This window comes from Trachinotus anak, unplaced genomic scaffold, assembly GCF_046630095.1.
Source record: "Trachinotus anak isolate AG129_WGS33_773 ecotype Australia unplaced genomic scaffold, CSIRO_AGI_Tana_v1 ptg000019l, whole genome shotgun sequence".
NCBI lineage: Eukaryota > Metazoa > Chordata > Actinopteri > Carangiformes > Carangidae > Trachinotus > Trachinotus anak.
The window spans coordinates 18304404-18325631 of NW_027273870.1; the positions used below are offsets into that span (position 1 = coordinate 18304404).

At 37.9% G+C, this 21228-nt stretch overlaps 3 protein-coding genes and 2 long non-coding RNA genes across 5 annotated transcripts; all 5 read right to left on the reverse strand.

Annotated features, from left to right (window-relative positions):
- Positions 1–464: 464 nt before the first annotated feature.
- Positions 465–2856, reverse strand: scpp5 (secretory calcium-binding phosphoprotein 5). The gene is made up of 11 exons (XM_071504509.1): positions 2726–2856; positions 2546–2619; positions 2373–2432; positions 2172–2243; positions 2006–2044; positions 1825–1887; positions 1630–1659; positions 1471–1509; positions 1284–1346; positions 1083–1166; positions 465–941 (listed from the first exon to the last, which is right to left on the reverse strand). The coding sequence occupies exons 2-11, from the start codon at positions 2597–2599 to the stop codon at positions 924–926; spliced, it is 522 nt and encodes a 173-aa protein (XP_071360610.1). The 5' UTR covers positions 2600–2619; positions 2726–2856; the 3' UTR covers positions 465–923.
- An 844-nt stretch (positions 2857–3700) lies between these two features.
- Positions 3701–6586, reverse strand: scpp7 (secretory calcium-binding phosphoprotein 7). Its single transcript, XM_071505187.1, has 9 exons — positions 6469–6586; positions 6275–6339; positions 5908–5952; positions 5615–5662; positions 5174–5215; positions 4800–4859; positions 4567–4707; positions 4169–4255; positions 3701–3961 (listed from the first exon to the last, which is right to left on the reverse strand). Exons 2-8 carry the CDS (start codon positions 6326–6328, stop codon positions 4211–4213), a joined length of 435 nt encoding a protein of 144 aa, XP_071361288.1. The 5' UTR covers positions 6329–6339; positions 6469–6586; the 3' UTR covers positions 3701–3961; positions 4169–4210.
- A 1238-nt stretch (positions 6587–7824) lies between these two features.
- On the reverse strand, positions 7825–10142 carry LOC139636071 (integrator complex subunit 3 homolog). The gene is made up of 7 exons (XM_071503751.1): positions 10089–10142; positions 9689–9964; positions 9422–9478; positions 8789–8938; positions 8619–8654; positions 8464–8502; positions 7825–8316 (listed from the first exon to the last, which is right to left on the reverse strand). The coding sequence occupies exons 1-7, from the start codon at positions 10140–10142 to the stop codon at positions 8011–8013; spliced, it is 918 nt and encodes a 305-aa protein (XP_071359852.1). The 3' UTR covers positions 7825–8010.
- Positions 10143–11224: 1082 nt separating this feature from the next.
- LOC139636481 (uncharacterized) lies at positions 11225–13067 on the reverse strand. Its single transcript, XR_011694404.1, has 3 exons — positions 12818–13067; positions 12645–12686; positions 11225–12487 (listed from the first exon to the last, which is right to left on the reverse strand). It is a non-coding gene; the product is annotated as an uncharacterized lncRNA (long non-coding RNA).
- Positions 13068–18460: 5393 nt separating this feature from the next.
- LOC139636965 (uncharacterized) lies at positions 18461–19532 on the reverse strand. The gene is made up of 4 exons (XR_011694494.1): positions 19283–19532; positions 19075–19148; positions 18904–18954; positions 18461–18778 (listed from the first exon to the last, which is right to left on the reverse strand). It is a non-coding gene; the product is annotated as an uncharacterized lncRNA (long non-coding RNA).
- Between the last annotated feature and the right edge of the window lie 1696 nt (positions 19533–21228).

Consider the following 21228-nt stretch of genomic DNA (forward strand, 5'->3'; position numbering starts at 1 on the left):
ACAACAGCCTGTTGAATATTACGTGAAAAAGCAATATAAAAGACATATGCTTTAAAAAACATTAGTAAGAATGTATAGATTTAGGGATTAAAAGTAAAGGAGACTTTGGGTATTTTAAAGGTGCATTCTACCAGTTTTACTGTACAGTTGATGATGACATCCATTTTATGAGTTAGACTTGAGATTTCATTATTGGAGAGCTTGAACTATAAAGTGGAGGCATTGGTTTTTAAAAGATACACATATTTAAAAAGCAGGGAAGATGATTTTGGATTGTATTATGGGTAAGATACTTGGCCTGTGCTTGACAAATTTGTCCATTCTGTCTTTGTCTCTCTCAAGTCTTCTGACCTCATTATAATGCAATATAATATCACTGCAGGTATGTTTTCATCACAGGCTGAGGTATACAAATAATATGCAACAAAGCTAAAACTCTGTAAATAAACAGCGAGAATAAATCATTGCTTGAAAAGGTCAACTTTATTTCTCAAAAGAAAGTGACATTTAAAGGATTAAAGAAATTAACATATGCAACCTAATTGTTAGATTCTGTGAAAATGCAGCATTACAAACTGCTCCATTTCCACAATACAGTTGAAAACTAATTTTGTACTTAGTAGTTGACAGATAATGGCTGCTGAAGGGTTTTATAAATCTACAACAGGTTATTGTTAATCTATGACAACTACAAAGTGAGGCAGGTAATTCCTCAGAAATGTGTTTCATTCTGAACAAATGACCATGTTGTAATGTAGATTACTAGTGCAACACTATTCTTAGTAGTGGTTATGTAGCATTTTATTTTAACTTCAGTGAGAACCTATGTAACAGATATTCAGTCCTAATCATTTAAGGTCAGTTGTCCCACTGCAGGTGTCTGAATGAACAGTCTCGTCTCATTTTCATGCCTCTCTTCCACTTCACACCTTCGCTGGCATCTGCAGAGAATAATGAAGCAAATATTCTTCATTTAACAAACTCCCTACATTTGACATTTGCTCATATGTCACTTTCAATATGTGCATTCATTTGCAGTACAAGTCTCATAAAATTTTTGTGATACATAGATTTATAATTACCTGGTTTATCTGTGTGGGCTGGTCCTGCTGGAGAGGCTGCAGGGGATCCTGGGATGGGACCGGATTGGCATCAAATGATGGGAACTGAAAAATGAACAAAAAAAGAAAGAAAAAACACTTGTGAAGAAAGACTCATATCCAATCAACTGAATATCTTCAAAGCACACTGAGATAATATTTTCGATTTTTTCTTTTTCTCACATTTAGGGTTTGCTGGGGAATATGAGGAATAGGAGGAGGAGGAGGATAATCCATCTGGAAGACCTGTGAAAAAAAAAACCCAAAAATCAAATTGCGGTGGTGAAAAAAAACATGCTTTCACAAAGAAATAAAAAACAGTAAAATGCATAACGGACATTTTGACTAGATAATGTCTCATATTTTTCACCTGTGGGATGTTTGAAACTGGTGCAATGCTTGTTATTATCTGAAACAAATACACACATACACAATTAAATACACTCATTTACCACTGTACCATATCAAATGGAATAGAAGTCATTTCACATTAACATTCTGTATATTTAATGCAGTTTAAAATGTTTACCTTTTGCTGAGAGAAGTCATATGGGTAGTACTGCAAATGTAACAACACGAGAGCACAAAAATATTTTTAAATCATTGTTCCGACGCATTTATTGTGCCAACATTCTCCTATAAGCATTAGCTGAAAGGGTTTTCAGTCTCAATATTGTCGGTAATCTGAATGAAAAAAAAGAAAAAAACTGAAGAAAAACCTTACAATTTCCACGCTTTGTCTGCCAGGTGGCTGAGGAATGGAGTATTTCAGAAAACCATGGCGGGGCTGCAGTAATAGAGAAAAGGATTAAGAAAATCGGTGAAAAGTAGATAACAGTTATGTGATGTATTACCACATTTTTTTTTAAAGAGCATATGGTTCTGAAAAACGTGTATTTGCTTACCAAGCCAGCGTTGGATCCACCAAAATTGTGGGGATAAAGCTACAAAAAACAAACACAGATATGAGCGTACTGTGAGTATAATTCATAATCACAACAGGGGCACTGTTCATAAAAACTATAAGTGAAAATGCAGCCTGCATATGGAGTAAGAAAGAGTGTGACGTACTAGTTCCACACTGTAAGCAGCAGGGATTTCAGTTTGTGGGAGAGGCTGACCAGCTGCAAAGGGAGTTTTCACCTGAATGGATGGAAAATCATCAACGTGGTGAGAAGTCAGTTGAATCCACTCAAATATTTCTGCGCTGCCTCACATCTGTTATCATGAAGTGTTATTCATTTTTGCATAGTAAAAACAACAGCCTGTTACCTGTGAGGGTGGTACCTGTTGTCTGGATCCTGTGTAATGAGTCAGGTAATGAAAGGGCGACTGAAAATAAAAGAAAGACAGTTAGATAATTAAATTTAGATAACAGTCAAATCAAGCAGAACTTTGCCTCAAATAAGAGAATATAGTTCCCACTGAATTTTTTTTTAACTTACTGGTGCAGCTGAGGCTGTACTAGCCAGACAGAGGCAGAGGATAGCCAGTTTCATTTTTGCAGAATGTCCAAGTCCTACAGACATGAAATTCATCATTACAAATCTTAGAAATCAAGTCAAAGTCACACTAGAAGGTTGCCTCCTGTTAGAAGAGCATCCATGGACTGAAGTTCAACTCACCTTCTGCAAAAAATGAAAAGAAAACAGAAAACACCAATGGAGAGGTTGATGAATGCTGGTGATGATGCCTGTCGTGTCTTCCACACGGTTACTTTGGCTTTTATAGGGCTCCCACTCACCTGAGAGCCAATCACAGTCGATGGATGTGACGTTACACAATGAGTAGGTACGGCACAGGTGTCTAGTCTTCAGCTTTACTAAATGACCAGTGGTCAAATCCACTTTCTGTGTAATAGCAGAGTCTGTTTGATAACACTGTCTAGAGCAGAGCACGCCTTCACTCTGCTGCCTCCTCATTCTGCCACCACAACAGTTTTATTGCATCTGTACTGCTGCAGTACTATGGCATGATACCATTATGTCTATTAAACACATAAAAGTTACATTAAATTTAATAGTTTTTAGCTTCTAGTGGCTTAAGAATATTCATTGTGTTTCTAAATCATGGAGGAGGACAACTTCACACAGCCTAGTCTATCCAGGCAACTGAGGATATGAATACTGTACATGTAGGTACACCAAGGAGAGAATTAGAAATTATACAAACTGAAAGTGGAGTTAAACTTCTTGTGTTAATCTTCAAATGTTATTAGATGCATGTTTGTTTTAATGTAACTATTGAACTTGTGGAGAATTTACAGAGTAATATGTTACACAAATCTATAATAATAACCTTATTACAAAATGATAAATGTAATTCAAAATGTATTTTTGATGACACTCTAACTGGATATATATATATATATATATATATATATATATATATATATATATATATATATATATGTGTGTGTGTGTGTGTGTGTGTGTGTGTGTGTTACTCTAAAAGGTGATTTATTTATTTATTTATTTATTTATTTATTTATTATGAATTATGAAGCATTTATTATTTATTATGAAGCATAGAGACAGTAAATTTGTTGCATGTTGTTGTCTCCTTATCCCGGAGTAGAGGGAGTGAACTGGGATAAAAAACACACTTGTCTTTTGTTGCATGGGACCTTTTTTTATTATTATTATTACAACACATAGCATTTTCCACCTTATTTTTTCCATTGAAAAGCACAGCACAATCTTTTCATAAAACAGCAGAGCACCATTTCCCCCACAAAAAAATGCACAGCACCATTTTCTTTTCAAAGGCATGACACTATATTTTTCAAACTTTTTTCAAACAGCAGTGTTGGCTGCTCATCTTCCACTGGAGTTCGCTGCAGGTCTTACCGCATTGGTCACCTAAAGTGGGGCGAGAAGTAAATACATCTGTTGTTGTCATGACAAAACTTTCACAAAACTTTTCAAAGACACTCCGTCACACAGGGAAGTAATATATGATAATCTTTTTCAGAGACGATTTTGTTAAAACCTAAAAGTCTGAGTTATACAGTTATACAGTTCACTTTATGTGCCTTGTATGTGTGAGTGTTTTGTGTGTATGTGTACCTGTGTGTGCACACATATGCACATCCTGCTGACTCTGCTTTTTTAGTCATCGTCGTCATCATCATCATCAGTGCTGGGTTCAGTAGCCTGAAATGATACAGGTTCCTGATGAGCCAATCGGAAGTCAGGACAGTCTCTCACATGTCTGCTGAGTCAATATTTCTCAACACCTCAGCAGAAAATTAGACTGTTTCTCTTATGCAACAACCATTTATTAGAATGAACCCACTGCCCTCAGCTCCACTTCACTTCAATCTCAGTTTCCTGGCTCCTGCTGTTTTTTTGAGACTATTATCGTACTTTCAAATCAAAGCCATTTCAGTGGTCAACAGCTGATGGTGACTAAGTCTTACTGGTTCAAAAAACTGAAATGGCTCAAAATGTAATGTAATTCTCACAGCAGCACCAGCAGCAATGATAGGTTCAGCAGGAACAGCAGGAGCTGCAGGCGCAGCAGGAGCAGCAGGGGCAGGAGGGGCAGGAGGGGCAACAGGGGCTGCAGCAGCAGACTCTGGCAGGTCAAAACCGAAGGGGTAGAACTGGAGGAAGAGATGAGAAAGAGAAGAGATCATTAGTTCAATAAAATCTCACAGGACTTCTGTCAGAGAAATTAAGATGTGCAGACACTCACCAGCTCCTTGGTCTCTCTGCCGTCCGGCATGAGGATCTCTTGCTTGATGAAACCACGAACCTGTCAGTGAAAATACATGCACACACACACACACAAACACACACACACACACACACACACACACACACACACACACATACACACACACACCACAGACACACACATTTGGTTACAGTGTATCGCCTCACATATAATCAAGCTTCACATTGTGGCTTAAATGTGGTCTCTAAAACTGCATTTTGTTGGACTGGATAAACTATTGTCTTTCATTAGGATTGGTAGTCTAGGCTTTCATCGCATCTTTGAATTAAGCATCTACAAATATGTGCACACTTAATATTTATATAAATATTAAGCTTTGATGTGTCACTCACTGGTCCTCCAACAGGCTGTCTCTGGTCGTCGACCGGGAGCAGCTGCAAATGAAAACAGTCAATATTATTGCCACTTTAAAATCCTGGATAAAGACCCACCTTCTCACAATTGCATCTTTATTATTAATGTAACAGTAAAAGCGCTTGAATTGTTTGCACTCTGTTGCAGCTATTTACATTATCTACAGTTGTAAGCAAAGATACACATGAACATCTCCTTAAGTGCATGAGATAAAAAGCAACAGTGCATTAATATGTGAAGAAGGCTCATTTTCTGATTGCTCAGGGGACCATATTTACCTTCTTTCACAAAATATATATATTTTGTATATATATAATTTGTAGACAACTGTATTTACTTTTTATTATTTAATTAAATAATCTCAAATGCACTTTGCACAAATGCACAAATGCTGTAAAACAATATAATTCAGCCCTTACAACTTCCAGTGTTTCAACTGGGGCTCCAGCAGGGATAGCCTGGGCTGCCTGTAAAGATCATATTAATCATATTAACATTCACATGAGTGTACGTTACAAGACAAAGCAGCAAACTTCAAGTAAAAAAGCCATCAGCAGGTTCGGCTGTGGACATTACCATCAGTGGTGAACACATAATAGCAGACTTGTGCACAGAGCTTATTCAGTGATGGTGGAAAATGTCTCTTTTACTGTGGTTTCTTGTGTGTATGTCATGATTTACGCTGTTGAATCCGAGCTGTGTCTTACTGTACCTGAGCTGGAGCATGATGGATGTCAAACTCCATGAACATCTGCGGCTGTAAAGAGGATTTAGAAGCCAAGATACTGCAGCTTCAGTGAATTGAAGGTCAGTGTAAAAGACAATTCAGAAAGAATTCATTTGCAGTTGGTAGTCAGTAACCAGCATGGACAAGGAATCCTTGCAATGCTCAGAAGAAATGAAAATTTGAAGATCTGTAAGTCTATGACGACTCCATTTGCTGATAAAGATTATGTGATGACAAAAGCCCCAGAAGAGCCACTACACTGACCTTAAGCTTAGGTTGTTTTGTGAGTAAACCTTGATGTGAGAGAAAAAAGAGAAATATATGAAATATTTAGAAATAGTATTTTCCTTACAGGGGCACAAACAGCCATCCCAAAGATGCAGGCAGCAAGGAAGATGATTTTCATTCTGAAGTAAGCTGTCAAAGAGAGTTTGAGTTATTAGCCTGCATTTAACAGCATTCACTGCAACACTTCAAACAGCTTGAGACATCATCACTTCATAGTTTATCTAAGAAATATCATATGATATTGGTTGTCTACGTTACCTTTCCTTTCTGGCAGCACGCGAGTACTGAAGGATTGTTGTAGAGGGGTGTGATTAGTGGCAAGAGATCTACTCCTATTTATTTGCTGGCAAAACGAAGGACGAGCAAACCTTTGACAGGTATTGATGACGTGCCCAGTATCTTCATTTTTATATGATTACAACACTGGCAGGTGCCTTTCTTTCCATGAGATATCTTGTAATTTATTTTTGGCTTGAAAACACACATTTGAACCCTCAATTATGTGTTTTGCAGCCTCTAGCAACATCTTTTACCTTCAGAAAAGTCAACAGGGTTGTACATGAATAGGAATAAGATCCAGGGAATGTATATATATATATATATATATATATCATTCTAAAAACATCACATCTTATCACAGATCTCTTGTATACCTTTATAATAGGTCATATACTGTATTAAAGCTGATGGTGATTGGATGATAGTTGTTTCATTTGTGCCGTCCTTCACAACATGTTTTATGTTATTTTGGACTTTAATTCCTCCACCTTTTGTTAAAGTTAGACTGATTCAGTCGCAGTGGTGGAACAGTAAATTGGTGACAGCTTGAAGATACCTCACTCAAACACTCACTGTGCATTGTATCTGAGCTGGGTACACTTAAGTGTTCCACTTGGGCCAAAATCCATTAACTGTGAAGAAAATGTCTCAGCATGATGATCAGACAACTGCTGTGTCCACTCTCCTCACATTATGCTCTTACTGGGCAGAAAAAACACATCATAAATACCATCTGTGGCATTTGTGAGTTGAGTTTAATTGTTCTTTATGATATTTCAGGTTCACACATACAGCATTTGCGGGAAATACTCCAATTTTATGAAACACAAATGAATCTTAAAGACCAGTAAAGGACAATGTGCATTTTCTTGATCTTGTGTGCCTTGTGTAGCAAAGGCTGCTGTAGGGCTGTTTTGAATGTCTCACTGTATGAACATGAGCAGGGTGTTGATGAGAAAATCAGGCACAACAAAGAAAGTCAGATATACAGTGCCAAATTAGTGCCATGCATGAAACTGAATCTGTTAAACTTGCTCAAATCACAAAGGCATGGATAATAATCACCTGAGCAAGACCAAGACCAAGAACAGAGCAAAATAGTAAATATCGGGTTGTATATTTATTACTTGGCCAGAAATGCGACTCCAAATCAATTTTAATGTTATTCTGTGTCTGCTGGACATGTAGCGTGTTCACCGTTTAAAAGGTGATGTCAATGTTGCTCGCTTAAGTGTTGCTGTTTCTGCTGCACCCAAGTGTCCAAGAAATAAATTGATGCAGGTTTAAAAAGGAAATCACGAAAGCAAGCAAAGAATCCACATAAAGGGGAAACAGTTAAGGTTTAATCCATTTGTTGATTTTATTAGATATTATTTATCAAAAAGACAAAGAAAACAATGATATTAAGACAATAAAATGTCATCACTTAGTGAAATGCAACAGTAAAAGATGAGAAATTCATTGTTAGCTGTCATCAGTAACTTGTTTTATCTTTTCTCTTTGCTGCCAGTGCCCGAAGTCTCAGACAAGGTTTCCTTGTGTGGGTAGGAGTTGGGGTTCAACAGGTGATTGTACAGTGGCCGCCTCCTGCGTTGGTCTCTCCAAACCCACAGGGACACTGTTAGTGTTCGGCTGTGGTTCTGTGCCGGCCAGCCCCTGCGCCCGTGGGACTCCGGCTGATGAGGTCACCACAGTTGGCACAACACCTGCCTGTGCTTGGTTTGTGAGCTCAGCCGCCTGGCTCACAGGTTGAACTCCTCCTCCTGTGGGCAGGTTTGTGAGCACAGTGGGCACGTACATACCCAGCTGGCCCATTTTAGCAGCCATCTGAAATAGAGAAGCGAGGAAAGATGCAGTAGAGTAAGAGGCAAGGGAGGGAGGACGGTTGAACCATCCGCAGGATCAGTGAGTTCACTGAGCAGATTGTTTGAACAAGCTGAGAGACAGATAAAAATCTTGGCTGTGTTACTATACCTCAAGCTCCTCTGAGCTAAGACTGCCAAGTGGAGAGCTCTAGTAAAGAATGACAGAACATGTCAAAGAAAACAACATTAGAAAGAAAACATCGCGGCTAGAAAGACCATTGATTAAGCTAATATAGACGTTTACAAAGAGTATTTTGTATTTACCATGGGTTGCTGGAGCATGTATACAATTTGGGGATTCTGTGGATGAAAATTGAACTGAGTATAATACAATTTTTACTTTCCTTTATTTTCAAGAATCAAATGTTGTCTTTTCTTGTTACACAGTATGAACTCTGCTGTCAGATTCAGGTTCATAAATAAACACTAGACACCTGTTGCTGCTGAATTGGCTCAGGGGCATTTCCTGAAGGAGCAGCTCCAGAGGGTGTTTCTGCAGGTAAGACTGGACTGTTTGGAAGCTGATTAGCTGAGGTTTGTGGGAGAGGTGCTTCAAGAATCGTTGGGAATCCATACGAGGAGAACTGGGGGAGAGAAATGTGACGTTTACATTTGAATTTTTCTCAACAATTTCTGCACTGAGATAAAACAAAAATGCAAGTCTAACCCTCTCCTTCACCAAACACGAGTCAGTTAAATACAAAGAATTACAATTATAGTATCACCTGTGGCAGGAAATCAGGTGCAACACAAAACAGTATCTCGGTTTCCATCTCAGAGTCATAAATCAACTGACAGCTTTATTTACAAAGCACTGCCTGTTCAGAAAGAACTTTTTTTTCAGTTTTGTCTATATGGTACATGTTGACAGCACATGAGGGAAAAAAAAACTAAATCCTGCACTGCACTGTAGAAATATGTTAAAGACCCCGCAGGTAAAATCTTTCAAGCTGGATTGTGGTTGGAAAATATTTTTGTCTACAGTCAACAGTACAGCACAGTGCAGTACAGATGGTGCGAACTCCGTCTCATAAACATAGCCAGTGTGTTTCTTAATCATATATTACCAGGTGATTTCTGTATGGTGATGAAAACAGAGGGAAGTATCCATAAGGAGGGAACATCTGAAAGAGCAACAAAACAAACTTTAAATTAGCCAGAAATTATTATTGCTGTTATAAGAAAATATAATAATAATAAGAAAATATAATAAGGAAATAAGAGATAATAAGGTGGAAAACTAACTGTGTTATATTGTTTTATTTACTGTCATTTGAGCTCCTGATAATGTTTTTTTTTTTTTTTTTTTTTTTTTTTTTTAATTCATTACCTACCAGAGGCTGCTGGAGTGTCAGCTGGTTAGCAGGCTGAGATCCATGGATGCTCATTTGTCGGGGGATGATCATCAGATTGTCCCCAAGTGGAGACCAGGTGTAGTGTTGCAGTGAAGGAACTAGTTGAGGGCCACCCTGGGGACCCAGCTGCTGGGGGACCCCAGGCTGTGGTTGAACCACTCTTGGGGAGAGTGGTGCTGGAGTCTGAGCCTCAACTGGAGTCTGAGCCTCAGACTCCAGTTGAGCTTGCTGAGCTTGAGAAACTCTTTGTGTCACCTGAAAGCAAAAGAAAAAAAATCCTAAATGACCATTGTCACAGCAGATCTTATATAATGTGAGATACACAAATAACAAATGTTAACAGGAGAACATGCTATTTTTAAACCATGAGTGTACTTACTGGTACTGCAGACACTACTATTGTGAAACATGACAATAGGATCACAGTAATCATTTCCACAAACAGAACAAAATCAATATGGTTTTGAATTGGTTCCTGCAAAATCAATGAAAGCTGTCAAGGGATGTCTGCTTAGAGCATTTGTAGTAAATTCAGTGAGACTGCGTGGAGGGGAACAATGACTTATGTGCTGCTCACAGACTGAAACAACCAATCACATGACAGAAAAAAGACAAATTCAACCTAATCTTTTCATGTGAATGAAGCAGTGAGGTAGAAACCAAAGAAAATCCACTGAATACTCCAAACTGCCTGTTTTCCTTAAATTGCAATGCTGTAATGTCTGAAGAAATGAATAAACAAGCACACAAGAACTGAGGACTTGTGGTTTTCCTGCTACTCAGATCACCTTTGGGTGCGGCTGATGTGTCAAGAGTCTCACTCTTGTAATTATGGTCAAACCAAATGTGTGTAATGTGCAACTGAACTGAGAAAAAAAAGATGAATAAGGAAATAGGAGATAAGTAGGCATAAGGTTTCAGTCACATCCTCAGGTATCAAATTCACAGTGTAAAATAACAATATACAATAACAATGACAAAGGTCCTTAACCAAAACAAATGATAAACTCAGTGCTAACAGTATGTGCAGTGTGCATTAGATAACTAACTAAAGTCATAAATGGCTGTTCAAAAACATAGAGATTTAGAAACTATCAATTACAGTCAAAGCATGAACCTTAATAATAAGACACAAATGCTGCAGAAAACGTACAGAAAGGGTAAATAAATCGATCTAACACATGAAGACATAAATGAAGCACATCTTTATGCTCAAGGTGTTAAATATCATCATCAAAGAATTCCCAAAATAAAAAGAAAGAAGTCACAAAATGTTTTTCAGAGTTGCTGAACATCAAACATGGGTCTGCACACCAAATGAATATAAAATGATTATTGTAACTGGAGTGGGATATAACATCCATAAACTTGGCTCAAAAGACTCAATAGATCTAATATCATGATGTTTTATGTATACAGTATTTATATTGGTCATACTTGGTGTCTAAAAACAGGTATCACCATGATAAATGTATATTTAACCACAAAAATATTACCACCACAAGGATCTTTTTTCAAGTTAGAATTTATTTTGAAACCTTCACACTCTCAAAAATCAACAAATACAAATGATAAAACATGCAAAGGACATTATTCAGTGCATGATTGAAAAAGTCTCCAAGCCTTCGCCTGTTGTTTGGCTGGTTGACATTATTTAACAAAAGGTTGCAGGTTAAATAGACGTTGAGAAACAAACTTGATTACATTCATAATGAGAAGTTGTGCAAAACCCACTCTTTGGGCACAAACATGAAAGATGAAAGAATTGTCATTCAGTTGCATATTAAGACACAGGTGTATATTATTGAGAGTGTGAATGCAGAGGTACATATTTTTGTCAAAACCTCTGTGAAGAAATGCAGCAAAGACTTGACAGAGCAATGCAGTGAATGAAAATACTGGACAAGAGGCTGAGTCATGATTAAAAAAAAAAAAAAAAAAAAAAAACAGCTCAACAGACTTCACTGATGAGGCAGAGAGTCGGGTATTACAGGCTCAGCGCTCATCCCTTTCTTAAGCTGTGTTGATCCTGGTTTGGTGCTGAGTGCACCCACTGAGTGGATATTATAGCGGCGTGGTATCAGCATCCTCACACAGCTGTCGCCAAGACCGACGTCTTACAAAACTCATAATTACACCTTGACTAAATGCCTGTCTCTACCTTGTATCTTATAAATCACAATATATCATTAAATTCTTTACATTTTTGTATGGACTGTGGAATGGTATGACATGAAAAAGAATTAAACTGTCGTTAAACATTATGCTGATTACAAGGATATGAAAGGTGATAAACATGACAGCAGTCATCAGAGAGACATATAAGAATGTGGAAAAGCCGCTGAACCAATACTGAAATGTGAAAACATGCAAACAAACGTATCTATATTTTTGTAAAAATCAATAAAGTCAGGTTCAAACATGGTCTTAAAATCACAATTTGCCTCAAACATACATAAATGCAAAATAACACACAGATTGAGTATACATTTCTATATCAGTGGGTAGCCTTTCTGCTGACGGAGAATGAAAGTGAAGTCATCCAATCAGCCATTCCTGCTCTCAAATCAGTGCAGTTCACCCGTTGTCTCCTCGTGGGGCCTCGGTGGTAGAAGGGGGCTGTTTGCCCGGGGTTGGGGTTGGGTTTGGTTTTGGTGCTGGGGGTGGAGGTGGAGGTGGGACAGGAGCAGGTGGTGGCCGCAGACCAGGAAACAGAGGCCAGAGAGAAAACCAGGGAGGAATTGGCCTTGGCCAAAACCCAGGGTAACGATTGCCTCTCTGCAGCAATAAACACAATAAAGACTTTCAAATGTCATTTAAAAAAACAATGTTGTTTTGCTATACTCTCACTTTCAATGATACTTGATAGGATTAATTTAATTCTTACCTCATCACTGTCAGACTCACTGCTACAGTGATGAGAATTCATTCTTACCTCATCACTGTCTGAATCACTGCTATGATAATGATGACAATTCTGCGAAAAAACATAAAATAAAATACTGGCTTGTTTTAGATCATAGCTGAAAATCATTCATAGGTCAGACAAATTACAGCATAAAAAGAGAATGTATGGATTTTTTTTCAATTATTATTTTTTGTACTTACGACTGGGGAAAAGATCAAGCAGAAAATCACCAGAAGAAAAAATTTCATCTTGCACTTCAAAGTGAAATTCAAATTTCTTGAAAGCTGGAGCTGCCTGCATGCCACTGTAGAGCACCAGTATAAACAGCTTAATAAACAGAATTAAATATCACGCTTCTGTTCTCTACCTTCAAGCTGGTCCTTTTGGGAAACTCCATTAGCTTTTAAACAGTCCACATTGGTCTCACACTTTAAAGGTGTGTTACTTCACTTCAGATGTGGTCTGTCTCATGGCAGCCTGCAGGGACGGAACCAAAATAGGCGTGAACACAATTTCATTACCCAACTAGACTGTGTTTTTGTAACATTAAAGTCCACATCCTGTTTATAATCTTGACAGGCTTTAAGTATTTTCCTTCACATGCTGAGCTGAATTAAAGAGTAAGCCCAATTTGTAGATCTGATCACACACACACACACACACACACACACACACACTCTTCTTACCTTTGTTTAAAGATCACAGTGTTGGAATTGTGAGTAAAATACAGAACATCAACTACAACACAAAAAAAGAATTTCATATTTTTATATATATATATATATATATATTTGCTGGTGAATTCAGGGGAGACTGATGTGTTGTTTGAGCTCCCCCTGCTTGCGAAACTGTAATATCTGTTGTGTTGTCTGGAGCCATGTTTCCTCCTGCAAAACAATACTTGCTCAATCCTTTCGAAACACTGTAATCATCTTGTTTATTCATGGTGGACCTCATTTATGTCCTCTACAGCAGTCATTTTACGACCTGTTGCAAGTGTTAACCAGACACAGATCTGGTTGAATATCTAGAGATTTAAAAAGCTTTTGTTTCCCAATGATGGGCAGAAGTGTGACGAACCCCATTGGCTTGAAAACTTCGATATATAAAAACAGAGTGACAGTTGAGACTTTTTTGAGTACTGTACAGCGTCATTAATATTATCTTAAAGATTTCATGCTTCACAAGTCTTTTCTCTTTCTCAGTCTTTTCTCCAGACCTCACTATGAATATTATTTATAACAGCAAATATACTAAGAGCAAAATTTAACACTATCAGAATTATAGATTTTATCAATGTTATAAGGAAAAGTTTTTGAAATAATAACTCTTGCCTAGTTGAGAAAGGTTCATTCACCTGTGAAAAACATTAAATGACCATGCGTTTCTTTCTTGTAGCAGTCACTCAAATAACCACAACAATATCCTCTCTTGCAGTACAATATCTGCTTGCAGCAACAGAAGCATGATTATTGCACCTAATGTTTAAGGTTAGGAAAAGATTGCAGTCTTGATTAAATATTAAAAAAGTGAAAAAAGTTGCACAAGAGTTCATCCTAGAGGTGAAGTATAAAAATGAAAATTTATGGTTTTAAGGGGGTTTGTGTGTAGGACTATTTCTTGGCATGGCGCAGTAACTTTCTGCAGACTCTTTCTACCTCATGGTGACAGCAAAACTCCAAATTATTGGACATGGCCAATAAATAGCCCAGGTTAGCCTTGCTTCCCTTCTCCCCATTATAGCTTCATGTTCGATAACATTTTATTTTCCATTAGAACAATATCATGTGATCTAAAAACTACACTAGTGGCTTATTTGTACTCATTTTATGTACAAAAGAGATAATGTCCATTTGAAACTATGTAACTGTCACTAATACATTCACTAGGGGGCAGCTCAGAGTCAAAAGACTTTTTTTTGTCTGACAACCCATAAAAAATTAAATTATGGTGTTTTCATCCCTGGACACCCAGTTTAATGGGAAACAAACTTCAGTGCAACACCAGAAACAGCTGCTGACACACTTTCAAACAGAAATGTGGCAATGCAAAAGATTTCACTGCAGTGCGTGGGAGACTCAGTCATCACCATGTAACTGTGTCGAACTGCACCAGAGAGCATCAAAGCATCACTGTTTATTTGAAGATTTTATGGGTTTTCACTTTGAACTCCTTCAATGTGCCTGAGAAAAAATGTATGTGTCTTTCATATGCAGATGCTAATCAATGAAATCAAACAGAACCAAACACATCTGCAGGATGACATAATCAACAAAACCTGATGTGTCTTTGGGCATCTGCTCTTTCAGTTTCCACATATCTCACAGGGTCAGATATATACCTGAGTTTTTACTGTGACATTGCACATTTGTGAAATATATTTTGCCTGCAGTTTGTTGTCTGTGCTTGAAGCCTGCGTGGTGCCAGCTGTCTGAGCAGTGGCTCAGTGGTGGTATGGTCACAGAACACCAAAAAATATATCCATTGTCATTTTTCCCAGCAGCAAAACTAAGCAAATGCATTCCAAAACCATCAATGCTGATTGTTGTACTTAAAACTGATACAGCCTGTATAAAAGACCTCAAGTAGTAGTAGTAGTAGCAGCAACTGTTGTAGTGGTGGTTGCAGCTGTCGTAGTTATAGCAGGCGATGCAGTAACAGGTTGTTGGTGCTGCAGGAGTGTAAGAAGAAGTTGTTGCCACTGTGCATTCAGACAACGACTGGGACCGAGGGGGATGGAAGGACGACTGTCCAATGAGAAAATGAGAAAATTCGATGGTCACAAAAACTGTGGATGATGCTCTAACAGTGTTCGGGTCAGGTGTGTTGAATGTTGAAGTCGAGGGGACCGAGGAAGGCACTCACCTCATTGGAGTCAGAGCCAGTATCTGAGCGTGCAAGTTGTTTGGGTGCCACATCAATCTATTAAGGAAAAAAAAAACAGAGCTTGTATGTGTGTTCTTTGGATATCGCAGGACAAAAACACAGATACTACCTTTGTTACACTTTCAGGATTGGTCAGTGAGGCTCAGGAGGCATCCAAGCATAACTACTACCTTCACCTTTCAGTGATCACACCTGTTGAAAGGGAAGAAATGAAGTAAAATGAACACCTTGGTCGAAATTACCAAGAAAATCATTAGTCCACCATCCTCACACAGAAAATATATAAACCAATAAAAGAATATTATAATTACCGTCAAGTCTTAACAACTTCAGCAGGAGGACTGTGAGACAGTCAAGAAGGTTGTGGTACTGAATGGTGAGCTCTTATTAATAGCTAATATTAGATATAATGCATTATAGTCAATAAGATTTGTCTCAAATTCTAATCCCGTGGAGTCCCAGCTCATTTTGGTTATTTTTGCTGATTTTCCATGCATTTATTGTAGTTTTAGTTTAGCAGCATTTAAAATATCCTTACCCACATGTGCATAATTTCCTTTTTTAGCACAAACTTAGCGTAAGTTTAACTTTGTATTTTGTCAGATTAACAAAGTACAAAGCTGCCAGGAACTCAAAATACAAGAAAAATGACAGCGACCTATTGCAAACTATACAAAAATTCAAATTATTACTATAGGACGTTTCAAGGGTGTAAAAATTAAAGACCATTTAGAATTTGTGCCTTTTCACTGAATTTGTTCACTGTTTTAAAAGTTTAAAAAATTTCATACAGCCAGATGCCAGATGTGACAGTGTCAAGGAGTAGCTGAAGCAGTGCTGGTAATGTTTGTCTGTGTGTCAGTAAAAATGAACCTTTCTACCACAGAGCCTCCAGTATGCGTTCTTACCTGTTTGAGACTCTTACTTTGCAAGTGAACGCATGTGGTGGAGATGGTGTGTTTCTGTCAATATGTTTGCTTCTATGGGTGGCAGTACAAATAGCTTAAGATTTTCTACAATAGACCCTCCAGTGAGCCTCTGTTACCTGGTTGTGACTCATATTTTGAAGGTAATTCCACGTGGTGGAGATGGTGTTTGTGTGTGTGTTAGCTGCCTACCACATCGCCTCGAGTAAGCTCCTCTTACCAGGTTGAGACTCTAATCTATAAGGTGGAGATTTGTGTGTCTGTAAATATGTGTTTGCATGGTGGTAGGAATGACCTAAAGATAATGGTTTCTAACCAAATTTGTCCTCACAATCATAGAAAGACATGTCCACACATACGTAGGACCACATAAAACCACACACACACATCACACACAAGCACATACACAGTGTTAATTAGCCTTGTAATTGCTGTCATAGCTGAGAGTAAAAAGGCTTAGAGTGAATAAGTGCGTGCCAACTCAGGGACTGCATCCTTCAGAGGCTGCATTTGAAGACTGATTGCATCACAGCAGTGCAACTAGGTTGCCCCATTTCAAAGGCTCCTTCAGATGTGGCTGAGAAATGCAATCTTCTTCTCCTGATCCAACGGGTGAGTTTTTCATGGCTCAACCTATCCCAAGATTCATTGCAAGAGCCACACTACATTGCAAGTATCACACTTTTAAATGTAATCCTTTGTGGTTTACCATGGCTACCAAGGGCCACACCTTCACAGACCACATCCTCCAAAGGATGTGGTCCCTGAATTGGGACACAACTAATTAGCCAATTAGAATCAGCTTTGTGCATTTCCGCCCGGAAACTGTCAGTAGCCCCTGCTGAGACACTAGTTGCTATGGTGAGTGTGGTCACCAGGGGATGAAGGAAATATGCCCACACAGTCCCCTTCGTCTTCCGAGGAAGACAACAGCTTTTAAGGTGAAACTTTTCACTGAAAAATCGAATCACAGAGGGAAAACTACAAGATTTGTTTATGAGAAGCATCCCATGTGTTCAATAAAGATAATGATATATCATATGAGTGTCTGTCGTTTATAGTTGAGGCACAGTTGCAGTGTAAAAACTCCTCTCAACTGTTTTTGACAAGAACTTCAGAGCCCACTTTAACATGGGTCTCGACGGGACTGTTGGACAGCACCCTTTCTTTCTTTTTCTTTAAAAATGTAAGTGATATGACAATGACAGCAGCACTGAGTGTTACAGGAAAAATATCTCTATGTTTTTTATATAGAAATTGATGGAAATTTTTTTGACTTTTTTGACTATTTTTCTTTTTTTTTTTTGGAGAAAATTTTCAGGGATGGCAGTGAGAGTGCTTGTGATGTCATCCACGCTAACTCGCAGCAATACACACCCATTATAAAAACTTTGATACTGCAACAACTGCAAGAGCTATCAAAGCACTGATTTAATGCAGAAATGTTTCTGTGACATGTTTAAAGTATATATATTTATATATTTACTATATTTCTACATTGAATCACAGAGGGAAAACTACAAAGCAGTGTGATTCCAAGGAAGAGTGGCTTTGGTCATTTTCACAACAACTCTCCATTCATTTTTTATAGGACATTTTTTTTTTTGCCATTTCTTGCCATTTTCATCACCATGGTTACTTGATTCGCTAAGAAAAGTCATTTCTGATCGAGCCACACATTTTCATATCATGTTGGTGGAGTCAACTGCTGTTAACTTAGTAAGGTGATTGGAGTATATGCAAATTTTACAGATTGTTGTGCTGTCCCTAAGTGGCCAAAAGTCAAAGTGAAAAACTGTGAAAACGGTGCATGAACTTTTACTGAGTAACAAGGGAACAAACTCATTATCACTATGATGCGCTGTTTGGTTGGAGGAAAGTGAAGGAAGGAAAAATATAATGAATCCACAAACACATATTATTTAGGAAATTAAAATATAGTTTTGCCACTTTTTAATAGCCAAATGGCACAGAGGTGTCATTCATGATTTTGAAACTGGATTTCAAGAAAAGAAATATATTTAGTCCACATCTTTTCCACATATGATTTTTATTCAGCAAATACAACACAGAGTAAAGTGATCCAGATGTTTACTTGAACTAAAAGGATGAGATTAACACAACATCATTTACAACAGTTGTGAGTTTTCAGTAAAACATGACAAACTGACACAAAACAGAACTAGTGTCAAAATTTCATTCACTTATTGATCTCTGGTTTCATTTTAGATTTTAGTTTCCTTAAGTGGTAGCTGCTTTTGGAGCATTAGCAGATTGTTGTTGCTGGAGGAGAGTGAGAATGAGCTGGAGCCACTGTTGTGTAGACATGGCAGACGTGGTGGAGGAGCGCTTCAAGAAAATCAGAGAAACATTCAGCATCACTTATACAGCAGAGGATTTTTCACAGAGTTTTACTGTAACAGACAGTCAGGTATGTTGAAAGTTCATTTCTGGAGGACAGAGAAGACACTCACCTCATTGGAGCTAGAGTCTGAGCGGGCAATTCGCTGGTGTGTCATGTCCATCTATTGAAAATCCAAAAGTTGCAAGTTTTATCATGACAGTATATATACATGTGTGGTAATATATATATATATATATATATATATATATAATTTTATTTATTTATTTATATTTTCACTTACAGGATTGGCCAGAATGAGGCTCAGGAGGCATCCAAGGACAAACACTACCTTCAGCATGGTTTCAGTGATCACACCTGTTGAAAACAATAAATACATAAAGACATTTTGTCTGAATAAAAAATGAAAAAACCTTTCAACCAAGATCACAAAGAGAATACAGTATACTTTAAATAATTATAGTCAAATAAATTGACAATAATATAATTACCGTCAAGTCTTCACAACTTTAGCAGACTGTCTCACAGATGATGGAGGAGGTCCTTTACTGTTGTTCTGCATACTGAGCTCTTCTTATATACATGTACAGGAGCAGATGTTGTGTCAATCACATAAACATCCCTGCATTGTTGAGCAGTGGCAATATGATTGCAACAAACAAAGCTGAGGCTACTGATCAGAAAACAAGACCACACCGGCTCTAAAATTCAGATCTAAACAACAGGTGTAGTGTAGTCACAAAACATTTCATATTACTACAATTGTGCAGGTTCAGTCTCTTTATTCTCCACCCTTAGGTATTGGCAAATTACTGAGGAGATGGTAAATATTAATAATACCTGGTCTTATGATTGCAAATCAGGTAACTTAGTGGCTTAGGCAGGTAACAGGCAACACCCAGTGAAGAATGCATTTGTGTCTTCCTTGTTTTAGGAAATTTTGAACACACATTTACAATATGGATAACAGCAAGTTAGCTAATGTTGTCGTGCCTACTGTAGATGTCACTAATGAAAACAGACCTGTAACATTATGTAGCCAAGTTTCTTACACATTGACAGGAAGAAAAGCCAGTTCGGGCTTCATCGTCAGACTGGGAAAGAAATACAGCATTGGACTTATCCACTGGGACCACGGTTGCATGAATGGCACCATCATAACCGGTAAAGACACTGATGGAGCCACAGACAATAGATATGGTTAGGTCATGCATTTATGCATTGAATTATTGGTTTTGTTTTTTTATTTTATTCAACAGTTATTAGTTAGGAAGTGGTTATTGATTGCTTTTAATATTAAGTGTTGGTCTTTTTTAAATGACCACAAAATAGTAGAAATCAGAAGGGTCTGGCCATTTCTAAGATGCCACTGAAATCTAGTTGTAGAAGTTGGACACTTGGTTAAATTACCTAATGGTTTCAGTTTAGCAACACCGGTAAACTCATCATTGTTATGCTGACATTTTGTTTCTATGCTCCATCCCTACTCCCAACAGCACAGTCACACTATATGGATGAAAAAAAGAAAATCTTCTGAAAACTGTCAAGTGAAAAACAAAACATATAGAAGTTGGTCACTTATCCAGATAATGCTTTATTGATTTATTTCATTTCAGTTGGACAGTGTTTACAGTAAGCATGACCTAAAATCAGTTTTTCCCCAGTCAGCCAGGTGCTTGTCTCATTTTCCAATTGGAGGTATGACAGGTGGAGGGATGACAGGTGCAGGGATGACAGGTGGAGGGATGACAGGTGGAGGGATGACAGGTGGGGGGATGGACAGTGGAGGGATGACCAGTGGAGGGACAGGTGGGATGACAAAAAGGTACAACAAAAGGTTGTGGGTATGGCATTGGAATGGGTGCAGGATACGGCTGGTGCTGAGGCTGCATGTAGTTCTGATTCATCTGAAAAACAAAGTGATGAAAACAGAAGCACACTGTGTATATGCAAACAATTCTGACTTTTCTGACTGATTTCTTTGGAGAAAACTTTTAGGGATGGCAGTGAGAGTGCTTGTGATGTCCTCCACTCTAAATCGCAACATTCTGTGCAATACACACCCATTATAAAATCTGAAACGCTCAAAAAATGACATAAAACTTAAACTTCAGTATTGTAATAACCGCAAGAGCTATCAAAACACTGATTCAATGCAAAAAAAGTCTCACGTCATGTGACATGTTTAAAGTTTCAATCATATTTCTACATTGAATCACAGAGGGAAACTACAAACCGTGTGGCTCTAAACAAAAGTGGCTTTGGTCATTTTCATGACCAATTTTTTGGCCATTTTTCACCATTTACATCACCATGGTTACTTGATTCGCTAAGAAAAGTCATTGCGCTCCATTTCTGATCGAGCCACACATTTTCATATCATGCTGGTGGAGTCAACTGCTGTTAACTTAGTAAGGTGATTGGAGTATATGCAAAT

Excerpts from the sequence above, each read along its gene's own strand:
- scpp5 (XM_071504509.1), bottom strand. The coding sequence starts at position 2,599 with ATGAAACTGGCTATCCTCTGCCTCTGTCTGGCTAGTACAGCCTCAGCT. Across the intron at positions 2,433-2,545 it reads GTACAGCCTCAGCTGCACCA|TCGCCCTTTCATTACCTGAC; the intron begins GTAAGTTAAAAA and ends TTTTATTTTCAG. Across the intron at positions 1,510-1,629 it reads ATGACTTCTCTCAGCAAAAG|ATAATAACAAGCATTGCACC; the intron begins GTAAACATTTTA and ends TATTTGTTTCAG.
- scpp7 (XM_071505187.1), bottom strand. The coding sequence starts at position 6,328 with ATGAAAATCATCTTCCTTGCTGCCTGCATCTTTGGGATGGCTGTTTGT. Across the intron at positions 5,663-5,907 it reads TCCATCATGCTCCAGCTCAG|GCAGCCCAGGCTATCCCTGC; the intron begins GTACAGTAAGAC and ends TGATCTTTACAG. Across the intron at positions 4,708-4,799 it reads GCAGAGAGACCAAGGAGCTG|TTCTACCCCTTCGGTTTTGA; the intron begins GTGAGTGTCTGC and ends CTCTTCCTCCAG.
- LOC139636071 (XM_071503751.1), bottom strand. The coding sequence starts at position 10,142 with ATGATTACTGTGATCCTATTGTCATGTTTCACAATAGTAGTGTCTGCA. Across the intron at positions 8,655-8,788 it reads AGCCAATTCAGCAGCAACAG|AATCCCCAAATTGTATACAT; the intron begins GTGTCTAGTGTT and ends TTTCATCCACAG. Across the intron at positions 8,503-8,618 it reads ACATGCTCCAGCAACCCATG|AGCTCTCCACTTGGCAGTCT; the intron begins GTAAATACAAAA and ends ATTCTTTACTAG.